Source organism: Danio rerio, chromosome 13 (assembly GCF_052040795.2).
Source record: "Danio rerio strain M-AB ecotype USA chromosome 13, GRCz13ab, whole genome shotgun sequence".
NCBI lineage: Eukaryota > Metazoa > Chordata > Actinopteri > Cypriniformes > Danionidae > Danio > Danio rerio.
The window spans coordinates 50534406-50556026 of record NC_141033.1 but is presented as its reverse complement, the minus strand read 5'-3'; the positions used below and the strand labels follow the sequence as shown (position 1 = coordinate 50556026).

The following is a 21621-nucleotide window of genomic DNA, read 5'->3' as shown; positions in this document are numbered from 1 at the left end:
AAGTGGAATCTGTCACATCTCCAAAGCTTATTAAAACAAAAAAAACAGCATGCATTAATGCTTTAAATTTATAGCAGGTTATTTATTGTATCTATTCTGTGTATGATTTGGGGCTGTTTCTGCAGTGGTTTGCATGTGTCAAATTGTGAAAGTAAACTTTTCAAAAAAATAGAAAATAAATAAATAAACAATATTCATTCATTCATTTTCTTATCGGCTTAGTCCTTTTATTACTCCTGGGTCGCTACAGTGGAATGAACCACCAACTTATCCAGCATGTTTTTGTTTTTTTTACACAGGGGATGCCCTTCCAGCCGCAACCCATCTCTGGGAAGCATCCACATACACTCATTCACACACACACTCATACACTACGGACAGTTTAGCCTACCCAATTCACCTGTACCGCATGTCTTTGGACTGTGTGGGAAACCGGAGCACCCAGAGGAAACCCACGTGAACGCAGGGAGAACATGCAAACTCCACACAGAAACGCCAACTGAGCTGAGGCTCGAACCAGCGACCCAGCGACCTTCTTGCTGTGAGGCGACAGCACTACCTTCTGCGCCAACTTATCCAGCTTATTAACAATATCCTACTTAATAATAATAATAATCACCATCATCATCATCAATATTAGTATTAAAGTATGATTTTCTTCTTTTCCTAATAAATAATAAATATTAAATTTCATTGCTTAATAAATAGCCTCAATATTTATTTATTTATATGATTATATATGAGATTAGAATACGTGTTAGCTTTTGTAAGTGATTTTATGTTCATTTAGAATAGACTTTGGAATATTCTCAATAATACTTGTAAAGGAATAACAGGTCCTGTATGTGCCATTTACATATATTTTAATTAATATGGAAAGCGAGTGCATGGCTGTTTCTCAATATCAAGTGTGCAAAGTTCGGACTTGCGCCCTTGGAAGTTCGGACCTGGAAGAACGAACTACCGAGAACTCGAGGACACAAGTCGGGTACTTTTTTAAATGTAATGGCAGTGTACTTTATAACGTCACCTCACAATGGATTCATTGGTTTCACTGTACATGAATAATAAATTGATTTAATTATATAAAGCACTTTCCCAGAGATGGGTTGCAGCTGTAAGGGCATCCGCTGCGTAAAAACTTGCTGGATAAACTGGCGGTTCATTCCGCTGTGGCGACCCCGGATTAATAAAGGGACTAAGCCAACAAGAAAATGATTATATAAAGCACTACCCTGTAATTAATATTATATTACTATTATAAACCTACATTTTTGATTTAAGAAAATATAAACAAATTCATATAAATTTGAAGTAAAATGTGTTATTATACACAGACACGTGTCATTGTTTATCAGATTTAATAAACTACAATAGTAATTACACAAGTATATACACAATAAAAAATAAAGATTACCTGAAACAATTTGGTAAACAAAGAGAAACCTCACGGTAACATAATTAAAGACAATTATAAAAGGTAACAAAATAATTCTGCCAAAATAATACACCAGAGAACAAATAATAGATTTATAAGACCAAAAACTGTCCGTTAGATTTACACAAGATGAATTAAATATCATGTTTTAACTACAATGGAGTGATGAGATCCACAGATGGACTGGCCGAAGTAAAGCTGCTCTCGGAGGGGGAGGTGATGACGGAGCTCCCGCTGGCTGGCTGGGAGTCAGAGTCCGCATAAGCTGAGGCACATCGTCATGTTTGTGAATAAACTGCCGATTCGAGTTTAAAACAACTACATTCTCGCCTGAAAAACTGTTAAAACTTTTTTTTGACACAGTAAAGGAGTATTTTTAAAACCGTGCGGGTTTTCTCCTCCACAATTAGCGATTGCTGGTTTAGCTGCAGTGCATTCTGGGATACCTGAGCTTCGCAAGTTCGCACAAGTCACCTCTCAATGCATCTTGGCCAAAGGGGCAGAACAAGTACACATCCGTAAATTTTATCTGTACTTGGCAAGATGTGAACTTTGAATTGGAACAGTACTTTGGCGACAGTTGATGACGTTTCACAAGGACACAAGAACCCAAGTACAGACAAGAATGCAAAAGTTAAAGATAAATATTTTCTAATAAATCTGTTTATTTTACTAGCAATTTTTTTTATACATAAATGCAAATTTTTGTCTGTAAAGCCCCTTTTTCTTATTTTTTGTAAAGATTTGAAATATTATTTAAATACAATCTCTACCTCCAGCAATGTTAAAGCTTTAAAATCCGTAACACTATGTGAATCTTACAATATTCTCTCTTTTTTATAATAGATGACTGTATTGTATGTGATCTTGTAAACATCACTGTGACCTTGCTTTAAATTTAAAGTGCTTTTTGTAATTTATATTCCCCCTGGCATATTCTTTAGTTTGTCATTTTGTTTTGTTCTGTTCTCTACCCTTGTTGTTAAAGGTTTTGTACCTTTTCTGTATATTTTTGTATTCTTGATGAACGCTTTAATAAAAAAAAAAATAAATAAAAAAAAACAGACAAGAATGCATATTGAGAAACAGCCCATGTTTTTGTTTTTACCAAAACTAATATTGGATTTTTGGGGTGTGTGTGCGTGTAAAACAATATAATATAACAATAACAATATAATTAGCAATTTCAAAAATAAAATAGAGTTTTCTGCATTAGGATAAGATAGTTGTGGGCCTTTTTTCTTTTATGATAAATGACTTGCAGCTTAGAAGACGAAATACAATTAACGTGCGGTTGTATTTGGAGGCACGGGACCAGCCCTGTGCAGAGACTATCCAAGGGGCATGTGCAGGATAAAATGTTTTGAAGAGCGATGGTGGGGGGTGGGGGGTGGCTGGGGTACTTCAGATCATTTTGGAAGAGCACTTTCTATCCAAGATTAAAAAGGGCATGTGCACTGCACAGGTTGAGCTCTATGTGCGCACGTGCCTGCATGAGACGCTCTTTGGGAGCGCAGACAGATGCTCAAGACAGTTTTGAAGAGAATAATAATAATACTGCACCACTGGGGTGACAGACTTTGGCCGAGGGATTTTGGAAACGACATTTCAGATGTTTTAAAATGTGCTCGCTCTGCTAATTTGTCTAGTCATGCCATCTTCACACTTTTATCCACACAATCTGTTAAAACTAAATCTGGTAATACTAAATCACATGACTTTTTTTTAATGCTCGTGCTGAAATTGATGTGTTCATACAGTAATTTATGCACATTGTCTTCTTAGGAGATAAAAGGTTTATTCCACTCGTACAGGTTTTAGGTGTATTTTCAAAATGTATGTGCATCTTGGCATTTCCGTTTCATGCAGTATTCCAAAATGTTCTTAAAATTAGGTGGACGGAAACATACTAATTAAAATTATGTGGACGGCAAAGTAAGAATCTCATTGTACAGGGAGACGTGTTTCCTTACTGTGCACATGACAATAAACAGTTGAATTGAATTGAATTGAATACTATAGCTACTGACATTCATTATCGTATGTCTCTTTATTTCCTCCAGCTCAGTCCTCTTGTCCTCCTCTGGTGGCGCCAGCCAACGGGAGGAAGTTCGGCTCCAAGTATCTGCTGGGTCATGAAGTGCATTTTACGTGTTCGCAGGGCTTCCGTCTGGTGGGGCCGGTGACACGCGTGTGCCAGGAGAACGGCACCTGGAGTGGAGCCACTGCCAGCTGTAAAGGTCAGAAATCTTAAGAGTTAAAATCTACACTACATGACAAAATCTTATAGCCTATCCAAGTTTTAGAAGCAGCAAATAATAACTCGTATTCTAGTTGTTCATTTTGTATTAGAAGAGGCTTACAGTATATGCAAGGCAAAGGCCTCTAGATACAATATTGGTATACACACAACATGATTTCATTTTTTTAATTTCTTTTTTTTTATATTGAGATATTCATTGCATTGCACAGCATTACAGCAAATATTACAACATCTCTAGTTTTTTTTTTTTTGTAAAAAAAAAATTCAACAAATTAAATAACACACATATTAAAAATAAATAAATAAATAAGGGCGAAGCAGTGGCGCAGTAGGTAGTGCTGTCGCCTCACAGCAGGAAGGTCACTGGGTCGCTGGTTCGAGCCTCGACTCAGTTGGCGTTTCTGTGTGAAGTTTGCATGTTCTCCCTGTGTTCGCGTGGGTTTCCTCTGGGTGCTCTGGTTTTCCCCACAGTCCAAAGACGTGTGGTACAGGTGAATTGGGTAGGCTAAATTGTCCATAGTGTGTGTGAATGTGTGTGTGGATGTTTCCCAGAGATGGGTTGTGGCTGGAAGGGCATCCGCTGCGTAAAAACTTGCTGGATAAGTTGGCGATTCATTCCGCTGTGGCGACCCCGGATTAATAAAGGGACTAAGCCGACAAGAAAATGAATGACTGAATAAATAAATAAAAAATAAGTAATTTGTATAAACCCAGAATATAATTTTCAAAAAATACAAAATGTCTAAGCCCTAAAACCCACTCCAGCCCTGAGACTAAAGCTTATGCTGTTCTGTTGGTGTGATTTTCACCATCTGGGATTTTAACCCTATCTTTCAAGAGGAGGAGACCAAATCTTGTAAATTTTTTTCAATTTCTTTGCCATTAGAAATCTGATCCTTTCCAAATATGCTAATTTAGTTAATTCGTCCAGCCAAGATTTAAATGATGGGGATTCTGTTGATTTCCAAAACCTTAGCACCAGCTTCTTTGCCACAATAAGGCTGTAAGACAGCAGTTGTATTGGAAATCCTGGAGTGATCTAGTTTTGTCTGAAATTCCGAATATGACCAAAAGTGGGTCGAAAACTAATTCTCAATGTCACATTTTATATAGCTTTAAATATTTCAGCCCAGAATGGGATCAATTTAGAACACAGAGCATAACTATGTAAGGGAGTGGCTAAGTCTTGCATTTATCACAGAAGGGAGAGGTATCAGAAAAAGGTTTATGTAATTTTGTCTTGGTATAATGGAGCCAGTGTATAATTTTAAACTGAATGAGACGGTGTCTGGAGTTAACAGAACAAGAATGTATTTCCTCTAACACATCAGCCCACAGCTCCAGACTTATCTCATGTCACAGTTCCTGCTCGCATTGGGATTTTAGGCTCTCCATAAGAGGCAATTTCAAGAGTTCACACTTAGCTGATGATTAATTATAAGCTTGTTTGGCAAGCTGTCCCGGGAGAGAGCCCTGAGCTCATGAGATCCTCGAGCCCAGGGCTCCCTCCCGTTGCAAAGCGGGAGGGGAGTTTGAGCTCAGGTAGATCTCGAGAACTCCCCTGCTGTAGCAAGTGAATGTTCTTGAAACTAATTACTAACTAGGAGTGTGTCTATGTTGACAATTTGGCTTGTTCAATTGACTTAATTGCATGTTTTTAGGCGGTGGGAGGAAACCGGGGAACCCGGGGGAAACCCACATGAGCACGGGGAGAAGTGCAAAACTCTGCACAGAAATGTCTGCTAGTTTTGGTAAAGCCAGGAACCAGAGACATTCTTGCTGTGAGGCGACAGTGCTAGGCACTGGGCCACCGTGTCACCCGTCTAAGAAGGAGGCGTAGGGGAGGAAGGGGGGACTCTTCAAAACGAAGATAGCAATGGAATAAACCCCAGGGTATTTATAGTAGTTTAGGAGTCATCTGATTGGATCGTAGTGAATTGGATAATGCGGGTCAGCTGCTAGCAATCATAAGCACGTGATCCTCTCGAAATTTGTTTATACATAAACTTCACTTCTTTGATAACAGTGAGTTGTAAATGACTGAGATCGCATGGCAGACCTCGCCTCCAAGCCCTAATAGGTCATTCAGTTCAGCTGGATTGACCCCATTTAAACAGGGTACATATTTTCTTTACATAATCCCTAATCTGCAAATATCTGAAGAAATGACACAACATGATCTCTAAATTATGATCAGAGAAATCATGATTAGCTCAGTATATGAAATCTCCACATTCAGATACAATTCATTCATTCATTCATTCATTCAATCAATTATTTAATGATGCGTATGTAACGACAGACGCTAGAGGCCATTGTCTTTAGCCTCCTCGGTAGAGCAACCGACTCCCATATGGAAGGTCGGCGGTTCGATTCTAGCTCAAAGCGGGTTGGGTGGCGTAGGACCGGTGGGGTTGCCCTTTATTCATCAGGGGTCACCACAGCAAAATGAACGGCCAACTTATCCAGCACGTTTTACACAGCGGATGCCCTTTCAGCCGCAACCCAGTACTGGGAGATTTCCACACACTCTCACATTCACACACATACACTATGGGCAATTTAGTTTATCCAATTCACCTATAGTGCATGTGTTAGGACTGTGGGGGAAACCAGAGCACCCAGAGGAAACTTACGCCAACACAAGGAGAACATGCAAACTCCACACAGAGCTCCCAACTGACCCAGCTGGGACTTGAACCAGCGACCTTCTTGCCCAGAAACAATTTATATATATATATATATATATATATATATATTTTTTTTTTAAAGAAGTTGTAAACCCCAGCAACAAAGTATTATTTCAAGGTATTACTTGGATTAAAAAGTGTCATGCATCATCATCATCTTACAGTACACCCCACAGATTCCCTGCTATGTGCCGCCATGTAACTCTATCTTTGTTATTGAGCAGAATTCCTGGAGTTTGATTGAAATCTCATTGAGAGATAGAGACACTAGAGAGATATCAGAGCTGCTGAAAGAAAGTGACTGTGAACGACTTACACAGCGGCGTGAAAGAGGCCATTCTTCATTTCTGAGCCGCACTGAATGAAGCTCCAGCTAAACAAGCATTAAATGTCCCGAAACGCTGCAAAACACCTGTACTCGCATTCCTGAATCTGCTGTATTATTATAGGCTTCAGGTCTGAGCTGAACATGACACTGTAATAAAAAAAAAATAATAATATATATATATATATATATATATATATATATATATATATATATATATATATATATATATATATATATATATATATATATATATATACCTGTGTGTGTGTGTGTGTATCCTCCTGGGACCCGAAGACATTTATTTTATTTATTTTTTTCTGTGATTTTTTACATCCTTTGGGCTTAAAAAAAATCTACAATTTAGAGTTTTACATTTTGTTTTTATTTTTAATTTTACAGCATGTCCACTGCAGTGGACCACAGGACCATTTTAGTTCGAAACGACGCCACTCAGACAACAAAACTGTACAGGATATAGCTGTAAAGGGATATTAATCTAATAGTAATGTAACAAAAACAAAACAAAAGCCATTTTTGCTTTTGTATTAAAATTCCTGAAACAGTTTAGTCTGAAAGAGAGCCGAACTAAAAAAATAAAAAAAGTGATGTTAATCCAAAACAAATTTAACATTAAAGTGATTTAAAACTGATTGTCATTCTCTAATTGTCAGACTCTAAGTCAGAGTCTCCCTCAACTATCTTATAAAGAATCCTCTCTGCTTCAGTTCTGCCCCCTACAACAGGCAGTCATTAATTACATTAAGATGGTCCTGGTGTCCACTATAGTGGACATTTAAAAAATGATGTTATCTTAAAACACAAACAAATTAACAGCTTTGAAAGCTAAATGTATTGTTCCTTACACTTTAAAAACACATATATGTAATAATAATAGTAAAAAAAATATTTAAAAAGCTAAATTTTACATACCTCTATCCTTCCCATAAATGTGCTTTTTTGTATTACGGCCATTTTGGATGCAGTGTAAAGAAGTGGTTTCTAGCATGCCAGCCAATCAAATGACATATCACTAAAAAGCCCAGGATGCCCTCTAATCAGTACAACAGGACTTGACAGAGTAGCTCAAAAAAATAATAAAATTAATTAATTAATAAAAACGCAATGTCCACTATTGAGGACACAAGTCAATGGGCGGGGTCTCAGGAGGATATATATATATATATATATATATATATATATATATATATATATATATATATTTTTTTTTTTTTTTTTTTTTAAATTAGTAATATATTTATTTATTTATTTATATTTATATAAATACATACACACACACACATATATGTGTGTGTATGAACGGTTCAGATGCAAAACCCTCTAAATCCATCAGACCTCTTTTCTTGTAAATGAGCGTTTTCTATCAGGCTCCTATAATTAGGTTTAGAAGTTTCATTTTATGTGTAATGATAAGGTTATTAGCTAGTAAATAAAATACCTTTTTGTGTCACTTTAGACAATTCTTTGGTTTTTAACAGGGTAAATTTTCTTTTGCGTCAAAACCAGCGAAATCAACAACTGCTTTTTATTATTATTATTATTTTTTTTTTTTAAAAACCTCTAAATCCACCTATTGGGACAATACAGTGTAATTACTTGAAAATGAAGATGCCATTAGAAATAATTTTACCAAACAAAAACACATTAGACAAATCACCTGAAATAAAAAATACATCTCTCAAGTAGGTGGCGGTTCATTCCTCTGTGATAAACCAGGGAAAAAGCAGAAAGAAAATGAATGAATGAAATCTTGTAAAGTAAATGAATTAATCAATAACATTAAAATTAATTAAATCTGAACAATCTGTTGTCTATTTTGATATTTGGGATTTAGATTTAATGAATGTCTCATACCATTGTTATCAAAACTTATCTTTCAGATATTTTTGTTTTGTTTTATTTTTATGTTTGTATAATTTGGGTATTTACCAAAATCAAGTTCAGTTAAAAAAAAACACCTCACATGTTCAATACTCATTTTCCCTGCTGTATATAAAATTCCCAGACTTGAAGAAATTTACTGATAATCCAGAAATTCCATTTGACCTTTGGGAGCCCTGCTTAAACTAGAGTGCAACCCAAACCTTGTATAAAATGACAGTGTGTTAGACTGCTCGTCTGTGTGTGTGTGTGTTCAGAGTTTCTCATTAAGCAGCTTCAGGTCCGACAGCACAACTATGTAAAGCATGCTATTGATGATCTGCTTTAATACGGCGGAGCGGCACATTCCAGTGGGTACAGTGAGCCAGAGCGCAGTCAACGGGCCGAGTGTTTGAGTGAAGGCCAGAACACACACCGTAATGTCTACAGTCCTGCTATTTCCAGAGTCCTGCTTCCGAAAGTGCCCTGGAAAAACATCACTGTTCATAGAGAGTTCTGAAATAGTTCGAGGACTGAAGTGAACCTTTTACATCTGCAAATTCCCCAGCTTAAAGCCTCAAGTGAATGAAAATAAACAGGATCACGAGCACCTTCGTCAATGAAAAATTCTTTCAGATGCAAAGTCAAAACATTTGATTGCAAATCTATTTCTGCTTATATTTTTGCCTTTAGTTTAAGTAACAATTCACTTCTGGCTTATTACTTGCCTACTATTAAGATGTTAACAGTTTATTAATAATTTAAAAGTATGATCTACATCACAGGTGTCAAACTCGGTTCCAAAAGGGCCGCAGCTCTGCACAGTTTAGTTCCAACTCTAATTAAACACACCTGATCAAACTACTTGAGTCCTTCAGGCTTGTTTGAAACCTACAGGTAAGTGTGTTGGAGCAGGGTTGGAACTAAACTGTGCAGGGCTTCAGCCCTTCAGGAATTGAGTTTGACACCCCTGATCTACATCCATGATTCTACCCATTACCTAAACCCAACTACCTTACTATCTATTAATATGCAGCTAATTAGTAGTTTACTGAGCTAAAAGTATTCATCACTATGGTCATGAGCTTTGGGTCATGATCGAAAGGACAAGATCGATCTTAAACGCAAGCACCAGAAATGATCCCCTATGGGGACTGCACGCTTTCCCAACGTACTGTCGTATTTAAATTCATAGTATTATCTAGATGCTTTGCAGCTCCCGAAAAATATATCTAAATCCATAAATCTTCTGTTGAAGTGGGATAAGTAAGGGCCAGGGAACACGTTAGAAGACCGTGCCTCTGGTGATGCTGGTGCGCTCACGCTCTCTTTTGCCAGGCAAACCTCTCATTGGGGGCAAAGGTAAGGTTCAATCATTATACCGTTTTCCAGACTTTTCCCCAAAGTGGAAGTTTTTCCACATAGCATTGAAGTTCCCCTCCCGAAGGGAAACGCTCCGGTTACTAAGGTAACCCTCGTTCCCTGAGGGGGGGAACGGAAATGCTATGTTCCATAATGATCGCCCCTTAGCTGTGGGTTTAAGTCTCTTCAGCTAAAAAATGATGCCTCACCTTGCTCTCGCTGTGCTCATAGATATATACATTAGATGTTGCCTACCCTGTTTTTGTCTATTGGAAGGAATGCGTCAATAGAGCTGCCATTTTGGAACAGGGTAGCGCTCCTTTGAAATGAATGTGGGACCAAGGTACAGTGGAGGACTGTGGCCATCCAAAGCCAGAGATATACACATATACACATATATCTATGATCCGGAATTTTCCTGGATGTTAGTATGCAATTTTTTTTAATTACGAAAATTATAATTTTACATCACTTTTCTACATTGATGGATCAGTGATCGCACTGGCATTCCTGACAAAAAGCTTGTGTTTGTGTGTACAGAAATGTACTACCCACCCTCCCTGTTAAACTTGATCTAATCCGTGTCCTGAAACACACCTTCTCTCCTGCTTTCACTCCTCATACTGACGGAGGGAGCGACTTGTTTGTGAATGAATCTCCGTTATAAACGACTTGTTCACTAGTCGACAATAATACAGCGACAATTTCTGGCAGTGCAGCATCTCGTTGTCATGTTTATTTTGCATTGTTTGCTGATTTTATTCAACAAAACTAGCATAAGCCGAGTGTTTAGTGCGAGTGATGCTACTTATGGTGAATGCAGTGACTGTATTATCATCAATAACGTTACCTGATTAGCACAAAAGTTCAGAACATACAAAAACGTAAAAAACTTAATCTTACCTATGAAATGTTCTGCCTTTGTGCTTTTCTTTGTTTGCTTGTTTTTACACCCGTAGACAGCGCTAGAGTCCCGCATCTTCACGTAATAACACTGTCTTGACTAGTGCGGTTGAATAACATTTGTCTTAGGAGCACTGTACCAATGTGGTGGAGCTATTGACGCATACTCAGGGTCCCTATGTGACATCTAGTGTATATATCTATGTCGCTTTGCTTACATTGCCAAATTTATTGCAACGAGCATCAGCTGCGCATGCTGCCAACTCATTGGCATTTCATTGGCCCATTTACATACTCTTTCAGACGATTAGCATTCTGAACAAAATCCCCATAGTGGAAGTTTTTCCACATGGCAACACTGCATACCCCCTCCTCGGGAAACAAGGGTTACCTTAGTAACCGGAGCATTTTGCATTTTCAAATTTATTCGCAAAAATTTTGCATGTAACAAAGCTTCATTGATGGAAATTTTTAAAGCCATATTCAAAATAAATGAATAAATAAGTGTTACTAAACGTGTTTGTTTATAAAGAAAAATTAACATGACTTGTGTGAATTTGTAAAAACCAAATATTTAGTGAATACCTGGAATGATAAAATACTTTTCTTTATAAATAAATGAACAAAGAAAAACTAATTCATAATTAGAAATAAGATATGAATGAATGTGGGTGATTTTAGGCTTATTTAGTGAATTAGAACGAGTTTGTGTAGTCTGCTGGACATTCGCTCGTCTGCCCGTTTCTCCATTGTTGGCATTCCAGGAGATCGGTTTCATTTTACTGTGCCATTCTGTACAGGGAAGAGGGAGGAATGCGACCTCGTTTAATTCCTTCAACAATTCAGGTGTTTTCCTCGGACACATAATCCTTCGCTCTGTACAGACACGGAGATAAGAATCTGGGACATTTCAGCTATTTCTTTCATTCAGTCTTAATGAGGACTGCAAATCCACGAAGAACACGCTATTCTAGATTTAGCGGCTTTGCAAAACAAGACTATTTTGAGGGAATCTCATAAATCCAAAGATATTTTTTTAGATTATAGTATTATTATCAGGGCATCTTCCTATTACTGAAATGTTAAATGCAATAAAATACAAAAAAAAAGTAAAAAAAAAACATTTATTTGAGATTATTTTCTCAAACATTTTGTACAATCAAGGTTGTAAAATTCCTTCATTACATATAACATGTTCTCTACTTTCAAATATAAAATCAGATCACACATCCACACAAGAATGAAGTCATCTAAAAATTTGCATAATGGTTTTCATGCATTTTTTTTTACAAAATCTTTTTATTAACCATTCTAAATAAATAACTATTAAATTCAAAGAGAAAAAATTGCTTAAAACTATGCTTAAAATCAATGTTTTTAATTCATTGTTATGAACTGGGACAAAATTCTATGAAAAGTCTATGGTATACAGGCCCGTAGCCAGCCTGTTGGTTCTTTTTTTCTCAAACTGTGGACCTTTTTGCAGTTAGACACCTCAGTTTTTATTTAACTATGAGATTAAACACTGCATTTTAGTGACATTTTAAGCAGTACTTTTTTTGTTTTGTTAAATTATCTAGTCAGATGTCATCATATGCTCACTTTTTAATGTTCTAAAAATATTTTCGAAAAATTTGCAATAAAGAAAAATTAAAATAAGACATTAGGAAAAAAAATAGCAATCTGTGAAAGTTTTAAAGTAAAAAAAACTGTAGCCTACTGTCATTTATTCAACTGTACATTCAACGGTCCTCAGTCACAATTCGGCCATTTCAATAAAAAAAATAATAATTAAAACATAATAATAACAACAATTACATTTACAATTAATCATTTAGCAGGCGCTTTTATCCAAAGCGACTTACAAATGAGGACAAGGAAGCAATTTACACAACTATTAGAGCAACAATGAATAAGTGCTGTAGGAAGCTTAACATTAGTATTTTTTTTTTTCCCTGTGATGCAGTTAGCGGTGGAGCCAGAGAGGCAATTGCAGATTAGTAAGGAAAGTGGAGACTAAATAGTTGAGTTTTTAGTCGTTTCTTGAAGACAGCGAGTGACTCTGCTGTTCTGATGCAGTTAGGGAGTTCATTCCACCAACTGGGCAGATTGAACGCGCGAGTTCGGGAAAGTGATTTCTTCCCTCTTTGGGATGGAACCACGAGGCGACGTTCATTCACAGAACGCAAGTTTCTGGAGGGTAAATAAATCTGCAGAAGTGAGAGCAGATAAGAAGGAGCAAAGTCAGAAGTCGCTTTGTAGGCAAACATCAGAGCTTTGAATTTGATGCGAACAGCAACTGGCAGCCAGTGCATACGGATGAGCAGCGGAGTGACATGTGCTCTTTTAGGTTCATTGAAGACCACTCGTGCTGCTGCGTTCTGAAGCAGCTGAAGAGGTTTAAGAGTTGCTGAAATAACAATGATATCTTCGAATGTTTTTCTAGCCTCTTTAGAAAAAAAAGTACATTTGAAAATTCCTGGATGTCAACAAAAGGCAAAATATATTTAAATTAATATGGTCCACTTCTGGTGCTTCACACCTTTTTATTGCTCATTTTTATTTAAGGAATAAGGTACAACATTCATAATAAAAGTTACCTGTAAAATGTTTTCTCTGTTTAAAAATAATACAGTAGTGAAAGAAGACTTCTTTTACATCAGATTACAGTCCCACCGAAGCAACACCCGACAGAGGATTCTCCTTTTGCTGTGAATCTGACTGCTGAGGACTCAGCTAAATTATATAAAATAATTAAAAGGAAAAAATCTGGACCTTTTGGGCATGGGGGGGTGGGTGGTTAATTCGAACCATTCCAAACCCCCCCTTGTGCCTCGAGATAATTCTATCTCTGAGGTCTTTGACATGCACTATCAACCATGGGACCTTTATATAGACAGGTGTATGCCTTTTCAAATCATGTCCAATCAACTGAATTTACCACAGGTGAACTCTAATGAAGCTGCTGAAACATCTCAAGAATGATCAGTGAAAACAGAATGTACCTGGGCTCAGTTTAGAGCTTCACATCAAAGGCTGTAAATACTGATGTACATTTGATTTTGCAGCTTTTTTGTTTTAAATAACTTTGCAACAATTTCAAAAAGTCTTGTTGCACATTGTCATTTTGGGGGATTGTGTGTAGAATGTTGAGGAAATCAATGAATTTAATCTACTTTGGAAAAAGGCTGTAACATAAGAAAATGTGGAAAAAGTGAAGCGCTATGAATACTTTCCGGATGCACTGTGTGTCTATTTCAAGTCATTTTCCATAAAGATTTGTTGTTTACCTCTATTTTTAATTTGTGCATTGCTTTAAAGCTAAAATAAACAGAAAATGCAGTTGTATGCCAGAATGTATTTGTTTTTCTAAAACTTTATTGAATTATTTTTTCACACTATTACTCAATATAAAACTAAATATGATCTGTATTTTACTGTAGGACAGTTATGCAGTATATACTGTATTTTAAAATATTTATTTTATTTTATTCTATTTATTTAAAATTTTACAGTAAATATACTGTAAATACATATTCAACAAGATAAATTTAAATAGTGTTTTTGCTGTACAGTAGCCCCTCGCTATAACAAGGTTTACCTTTCGTGGCCTCACAGTTTGTTTGTTTTTTTGTCCAATTTGACATGCTTTTTTTTTTTTTTTTTTACAGGGCATTGTGTTTTGCGTCCTGATCGGCTGTAGACTATTGTCAGTCAGTCCCCTCTATGTTTCTAGTACAGTACAGAATGTGTTTAGCTTGCTAAAGTAACATAAATCTTGGACCGCTAGCAGTGTGAGTTTCAACAAGGATACAAAAAGAGTTGTAACTGTCAGTATGTTAAAGGGACAGTTCACCCAAAAATAAACGTGTACATCTCTTTTTTTATTCAAACCCTTTTGAGTTTTTGTATATAAAACTAAAGAAGATATTTTGTAGAATGTTAAACCGGTAAAACATACTTTGGAAGTCAATGGTTACCGTTTCCAAAATCTTCCAAAATCTTCCAAAATACATGTATATTTTTTATTTTAGCCTTTTTATGGACTTCTCAAAGTCATAGTTTACCCAAAAATGAACATTTACTAAACATGTACTCTCCTTCAAGTGGATCTAAACCCTCCTGAGTTTCTACTTTTTTGTTGAACACTAAAAAAGATATTTTGAAGAATGTTGGAAACTGGTGAGACATACTTTGAAAGTCAATGGTTCTCAAACAGGTTTGAAATCACTTTGAGGATGAGTAAATGGTACTTTTTGTTGTTGCTAGGTGGTGAACCGTCCCTTTAAGTGTGCTGTGTTTTTCCTGCAGATGTGAGCATGTGCTCCAGTAACCCGTGTCAGAATGGCGGCACCTGTGTGGAGGCTCTGAACAAGTATAAGTGCACCTGTCCACACAACTGGAGCGGCAGTCAATGCCAATACCAGACGCAGACAGGTCTGTGTGCCTTTAAACTATTTTACATCTGTCTAAAACTGACAAGGTGGAAGGGAAGCTGGAATATATAGGGTTTCCACAGGGTCTTAAAGAGACAGTCCCACAAAACTGAAAATTCTGTCATCATTTGTTGATCCTGTTGATCATTGCATTGATGGATTTCCTCTTCAGAGTTTGGACTTTCAGCAGTGAAAATAAAAACACACTGAACTAAAATAAACCGAACTTCAACTCTGAAAACTGGACTGAGACTGACTTCTGTGTGAAGCTGCTTTGACACAATCTACATTGTAAAAATGCTCTAGAAATAAAGATGAATTTAATTAAACTGAATCCTTCACTTGGATAGTTCACAGCTGGATAGTTCTTTTTCTTCTGTTGAACACAAAGGAAGACAATAACAGTTGACTTTCATAGTATTTGTTTTTCTTACTATGCAGGTGAATGGTTAAATGTTTCCAACATTCTTCAAATTATCTTCCTTTGTGATCAACAGAAAAAAAAGCCAGAACAGTTTGGAACCACTTGAAGGAGAGTGAATATTGAGTAAAAGCCGATTCAATGCATTCATTCATTCATTTTAGAATGAACCGCCAGCTTATCCGGCATATGTTTTACACAGCAGATGCTCTTCCAGCCGCAACCCAACACTGGGAAACACCCACACACTCTTGCATCCACACACATACACCAATTTAGCTTATCCAATTCTACTATAGCGCATGTGCTTGGACTGTGGGGGGAAACACGGGGAGAACATGCAAACTCTACACAGAAATGCCAACAGACCCAGCCAGGGCTCGAACCAGCAACCTTCTTGCTGTTCAGTGTATGAATATATATATATTTTTTTTAATAATTTTTTTTTCAGGGTTTTCACCTTTATTTTTGATAGGACAGTAGAGAGAACTGACAGGAAAGCATGGGGAGCAGAGAGAGGGGAAGGATCGGCATAGGACCGCGAGGCGGAATCGAACCCAGGTCGCCGCGAGCACAAGAGTGCATGTGTCGACGCACTAACCACTACACCACTGGCGCCGACTAGTGTATGAATAATTAAATAAAATAAATCTTGAAATCGTACACAGATTGAACAGTGTTGAAAAGGCATCTGACTATTAGTGTTATTGTGAATTATTGCAGATTCACACATTGCGATATCATGGTGAGATAAGATTCTAATTATTTTGTAACATTTAAAATATGGTCCTTATTTTGAATTTTGTAATGCCTAGGTCTTAAATGTAAACTTAGAAAAAGTTGAAGCCTTTTCTGTCTTCTAAAGAGCTGGAAACCATAATTAATGTTTTTATTATGTCCAGACTGGACTACTGCAACTCTTTGTATTCAGGAGTTTCGCAGGGTCAGTTTGTGTTTCAGTGTGGAGTTTGCATGTTCGCGTGGGTTTCCTCCTGGTTTCCCCCCAAGTCCAAACACATGTGCTATAGGTGAATTGGGTTGGCCTAATTGTCCGTAGTGCATGTATGAGAATGTGTGTGTATAGGGGTTTCCCAGTGATTGGTTGCAGCTTGGAGGGCATCCGCTATGTAAAACATATGCTGGGTTAGTTGGCGGTTCATTCCGCTGTGGCGATCCCAAATTAATAAAGGGACTAAGCCGAAAAGAAAATGAATGAATGAAATGATTATGTATATTTGTTATAAACGGATTGTTTTTGTTTCAGTCACATACATTAAAAGTTTAAATATCTATCACATATGGTACTGCTTATATTATTTCACCATCTGTACACCAATATAAGTAGTAAATGTGCGTGTCCGTGGGTGCGGCTGAGTCAGTGTGGTAATGTGGGCTGGTGTGGCTACAGTGCCAGTGCTGATTTTTAGTCCCAGTCAGCCCCTGTTATTGTGAATTATTGCAGATTCACACATTGCGATATCATGGTGAGATAAGACTCTAATTATTTTGTAACATTTAAAATATGGTCCTTATTTAGAATTTTTAATGCCTAGGTCTTAAATGTAAACTTATAGAAAGTTTAAGCCTTTTCTGTCTTCTAAAGAGCTGGAAACCATCATTAATGTTTTTATTATGTCCAGACTGGACTACTGCAACTCTTTGTATTCAGGAGTTTCGCAGGCATCAATTGCACGCCTGCAGCTAATTCTAAATGCAGCTGCTACACTGCAAAAAATGATTTTCTTACTTAGATTTTTTGTCTTGTTTCTAGTCCAAATATCTAAAATTTCTTAAATCAAGAAGAATTTTCTAGACAAGCAAAACATATGGTCTTGTTTTCAGGAATAATATGTCAAAATTAAGTGAGTTTTTCCTAAAAATAAGCAAAATAACCTGCCAATGGGGTAAGCAAAATAATCTTATGTCAAGAGGAAAAACAATATTATTTTGCTTACCCCATTGGCAGGTTATTTTGCTTGTTTTAAGGAAAAACTCACTTAATTTTGACATATTATTCCTGAAAACAAAACCATATGTTTTGCTTGTCTAGAAAATTCTTCTTGATTTAAGAATTTTTAGATATTTGGACTAGAAACAAGACAAGAAATCTAAGTAAGAAAATCATTTTTTGCAGTGTAGGCTTTCAACTGGGACAAAAAAAATTGTAGTATCTCAGCAGTTTTATCATCTCTTCACTGGCTTCCAGTCCAATTTAGAATTCAATGTAAGTTATTGCTACTTGTTTTTAAAAGTTTGAATGGTCCGGCACCTATTTACATCTCTGAGCTTCTTCACTGGCACACGTCATTGAGGCCAATCAGGTCGGAAAACAAGTTTCAGCTAGTTGTCCCCAAAACACGGTTGAAATCAAGAGGTGACAGGGCTTTTTCTGCTGCAGCCCCCCGACAGTGGAATGGTCTGCCATTACATATCAGGTCATGTTCTTTACTTGGTGCTTTTAAGTCTCATCTAAAAAATCACCGGTCCCACTATATATTAAGTGTCCTTAACTACTATGTACTTACATCAAAAAAATAAATACAATGTACTTACTGTATTTATAATGTATTTGAGAACACTTGTGGTGCTCTTGAGTTGGGATAGAGGTTGGGTTGTGGACAGGTTTGGTGGTATGGGTAGGTTTAAAGGTGGATTAAGGTGTAAGGGATGGTCAACAGTGTATTTACAAATGTAATTACAAAAGTTAATTACAGATGTAATTACATACATGTATTTAATCAAGCATAAGTACACAGTAAATACATGTATTTACACAATAAGTACATTGTAACAAACTATTAGTTCCTGTGTAAGTACATATTAGTTAAGGCCACTTAATATATAGTGGAACCAAATCACCTTCTGTCTCTTGCCTTTTGATTGCAATTAATTAATTTTAATCTGTTCTATATATTTTGCTTATTTTTATATATAGGTATAGATTTTGTATGCTGGTCTTTTTTATAAAGCACTTTGGTCAACATCTGTTGTTTTTAAATGTGCTCTATAAATAAAGCAAACAAACAACAAGTCTTAAATCTGACTATGTGAAACCTGGCCAGTATTGCATTGCTTAAAATACCAAACCCATCGATGAATCATGGACAAGACGTTTGCTTGTGCAATAAAAATACTCTTGCCGTTCCAAATAAGAGATGACACACTTCACCTTTAACCTGTGTTCCGGCTGATAAATGAAAGCATGCGTGTGGATGTGTTCTGTGTTTGTGGGAGGCTAAAGCTGCTCTTTCTTTTATTTCCTCCGTCTCGTTCAGCGCCTCCGGAGTGGAGCGTCATGAATGATCCGGCCTTCAGTCGTAAACCTCGCTGTGCTAAAGTGGACCGAGCGCAACACTGCAGCTGCGATGCTGGATTCCACATGAGCGGCACCTCAGATAACAGCATCTGCCAGGGTAAGAACATCACTAGCTGCGTTTCTATTCAAAGATGCGAATTAGATTCATGCACAAAACTGGAATATTGCTCAATTATTTGTGAACAAAAGCAGCGTTTCCATCCAGAAGACACTAGGATTTCATTCATTCATTTTCTTGTCGGCTTAGTCCCTTTATTAATCCGGGGTCGCCACAGCGGAATGAACCACCAATTTATCCGGCAAGTTTTTACGCTGCGGATGCCCTTCCTGCGGCAACCCATCTCTGGGAAACATCCACACACACATTCACACACAAACTCATACAATACGGACAATTTAGCCAACTCAATTCACCTGTACCGCATGTCTTTGGACTGTGGGGGAAACCGGATCACCCGGAGGAAACCCACGCGAACGCGGGGAGAACATGCAAACTCCACACAGAAACGCCAACTGAGCCAAGGCTCGAACCAGCAACCCAGCGACCTTCTTGCTGTGAGGCGACAGCACTACCTACTGCGCCACTGCATCGCCCGACACTGGGATTCTTTCTTCAATAATAAATAAATTGTGCCTCAGAAGATGAAATGCTATGTGGTGCTTTTGGAGGCCTGAGAAGCTCTTTGGGAGCTCAAACAGTTGCTCAAGACAGTTCTGGAGGTGATGATATTAGAATAATAATAATACTGAACCACAGTGATGACAGACTTTGGCTGAGGGATTTTAGAAATGAGCAAAGCAACATATCAGATGTTTTACAATGCGCTGAAAAGGCTGGTTAGTCTATTCAAGGGTCACGAAAAACCAGAACATGTTTTGAGCTGTGGACAGTCATATATATGTGTCCTACGCTGCAATAAACACTATTAGCACATATTTATTTAACAAAAAATTGAAAAATGGTTGTTTTTGCGTTATTTCGAGCAAATTCGTTCTTTTTTTAGTTTGAAACAAATGTTTGAAGCTGCGTCACGACAAGTAGATCCTTGCGTGTAATTCAGCGTGGAGAGTGGGTGTCTATACCGGCGTGTACATCGTGACGTTGTTGTTGACTGCGCAGCATTAATTCATGAGTAAGACTTGGTTTAAACCAATCAGCGCACTATTGTGAATGAGGTGCAACTTCATTAATAGGCAATGATAGCTTTGAAACTCAAACTGAAACTCCCATTTTTATGCAAAACCTTCCCTCTTTCCCTCCTCCGACACTCCCACCTAAACAGAGGTGGACACACCCACTTTCCTGACTTTTTTTAAAGTAAAGGTGTGAAATCCCCTTGCTGAGACAGGGGGATTTCAAGGCCCTTTAATGACGTCCCATCATGCCCATTTCAACAATCACATGATCTGTTAAAATTCAATACAAAGAGTTAACCCTTGTGTGCTGTTGGGGATGTTTTCATCCAGTCTGGGGTAATTTTGAGTCTCAATTTGGTCTAAATTTTCTCAACTCAATACTCTGTCCAAATTGTCTACACTTTTGTTATGTTGGTGGCTGTTTTTGCTTCCATTATATTGACATTTTTGTTATTGCAAAGCCATGACACCATATAATCATGTTTTTATGTAATGAAAATGTCCCTAAATGCACATAAAAAAATTTATTTTAGTTATAAAATTTAGTCCATCATCAGATATTCCTTATTGGCACGGTCACCAGCGATCCAGACTGTGCAGATCGCTAACGGACTACAAATATGCTGGTATATGGACTACAAGTTCCAGTCATGCACCACACACTCACACACCTGTTCCAGATCACAATTGATTATACTCACACAGCTGGGAGCTGCTCAAAGACTGATTAGATGGACTTTAAATACAACACACACACACACACACAAACCTCAGGGCTAAGTTTCTTTTGCCTTGTCTTGCCATGTAGCGATCCTTGCTTTGTTTTGTTTGTTTACGTAGTCTGCCACCTGCCTTTTGACCATTTGCCTGTTTATTGACCACGACTCTGGATTTACCTGTATACATCTGTTTGCCCCTGTGTTGATCATTGCTTGTCTGATCATCTCTGTGTAATAAACCTACTTTTAGATCCACACTGCGTTGTCAGAGTCCCACTTCATATTATATTTATACTAACATACTTTTTTTCCCCTGTGTGTGCATGCATGTGTCCAGATGTGAATGAATGTGAGGTGTATAAAGCTGACCGTGGAGGGCCTCTGTGTGTCCATGCCTGCGTGAACGTCCCAGGATCGTATCATTGCTCCTGTCCCACTGGATACAAGCTGCTCGCCGATGGAAGAAGCTGTGAGGGTGAGTGACAAACATACGCTTAGCAAGTGCTTTATAGCCATTCATTCTTCATATCTCGCTTAATAGGTCCAAGCTAATTTGGCAGTATCTTTAATCATGCAAACAAAGTTTAAGAATTAAATTCAAATATCTGGATGGATGAAATGATCTGAGATTACTGCATGTGCTTGTGATAGTTGAACAGAAATGCAGCAATTGGCTGGTCCAAGTTCAAGTTCGATTTATTTGATTCGGTTTATTTATATAGCGCATTTC

General features: G+C 37.4%; 1 protein-coding gene and 1 long non-coding RNA gene across 5 annotated transcripts in view; one reads left to right on the top strand and one right to left on the bottom strand.

The window, feature by feature from the left end:
- fbln7 (fibulin 7) overlaps positions 1-21621 on the top strand; it is a 50342-nt gene that overhangs the window by 14411 nt on the left and 14310 nt on the right. The window contains exons 3-6 of one of the 4 annotated variants that reach the window (XM_087279836.1): positions 3502-3678; positions 15174-15299; positions 18995-19132; positions 21229-21366. In XM_087279836.1, coding sequence (XP_087135962.1) covers positions 3502-3678; positions 15174-15299; positions 18995-19132; positions 21229-21366 — 579 coding nt within the window. Of the gene's footprint in view, positions 1-3460; positions 3679-15173; positions 15300-18994; positions 19133-21228; positions 21367-21621 lie in introns of all 4 variants that reach the window. The other 3 variants (XM_087279838.1, XM_087279837.1, XM_087279839.1) reach the window with 3 other exon arrangements.
- Positions 1819-21359, bottom strand: LOC147841208 (uncharacterized). Its single transcript, XR_015506493.1, has 3 exons — positions 21261-21359; positions 3456-3670; positions 1819-3347 (listed from the first exon to the last, which is right to left on the bottom strand). It is a non-coding gene; the product is annotated as an uncharacterized LOC147841208 (long non-coding RNA).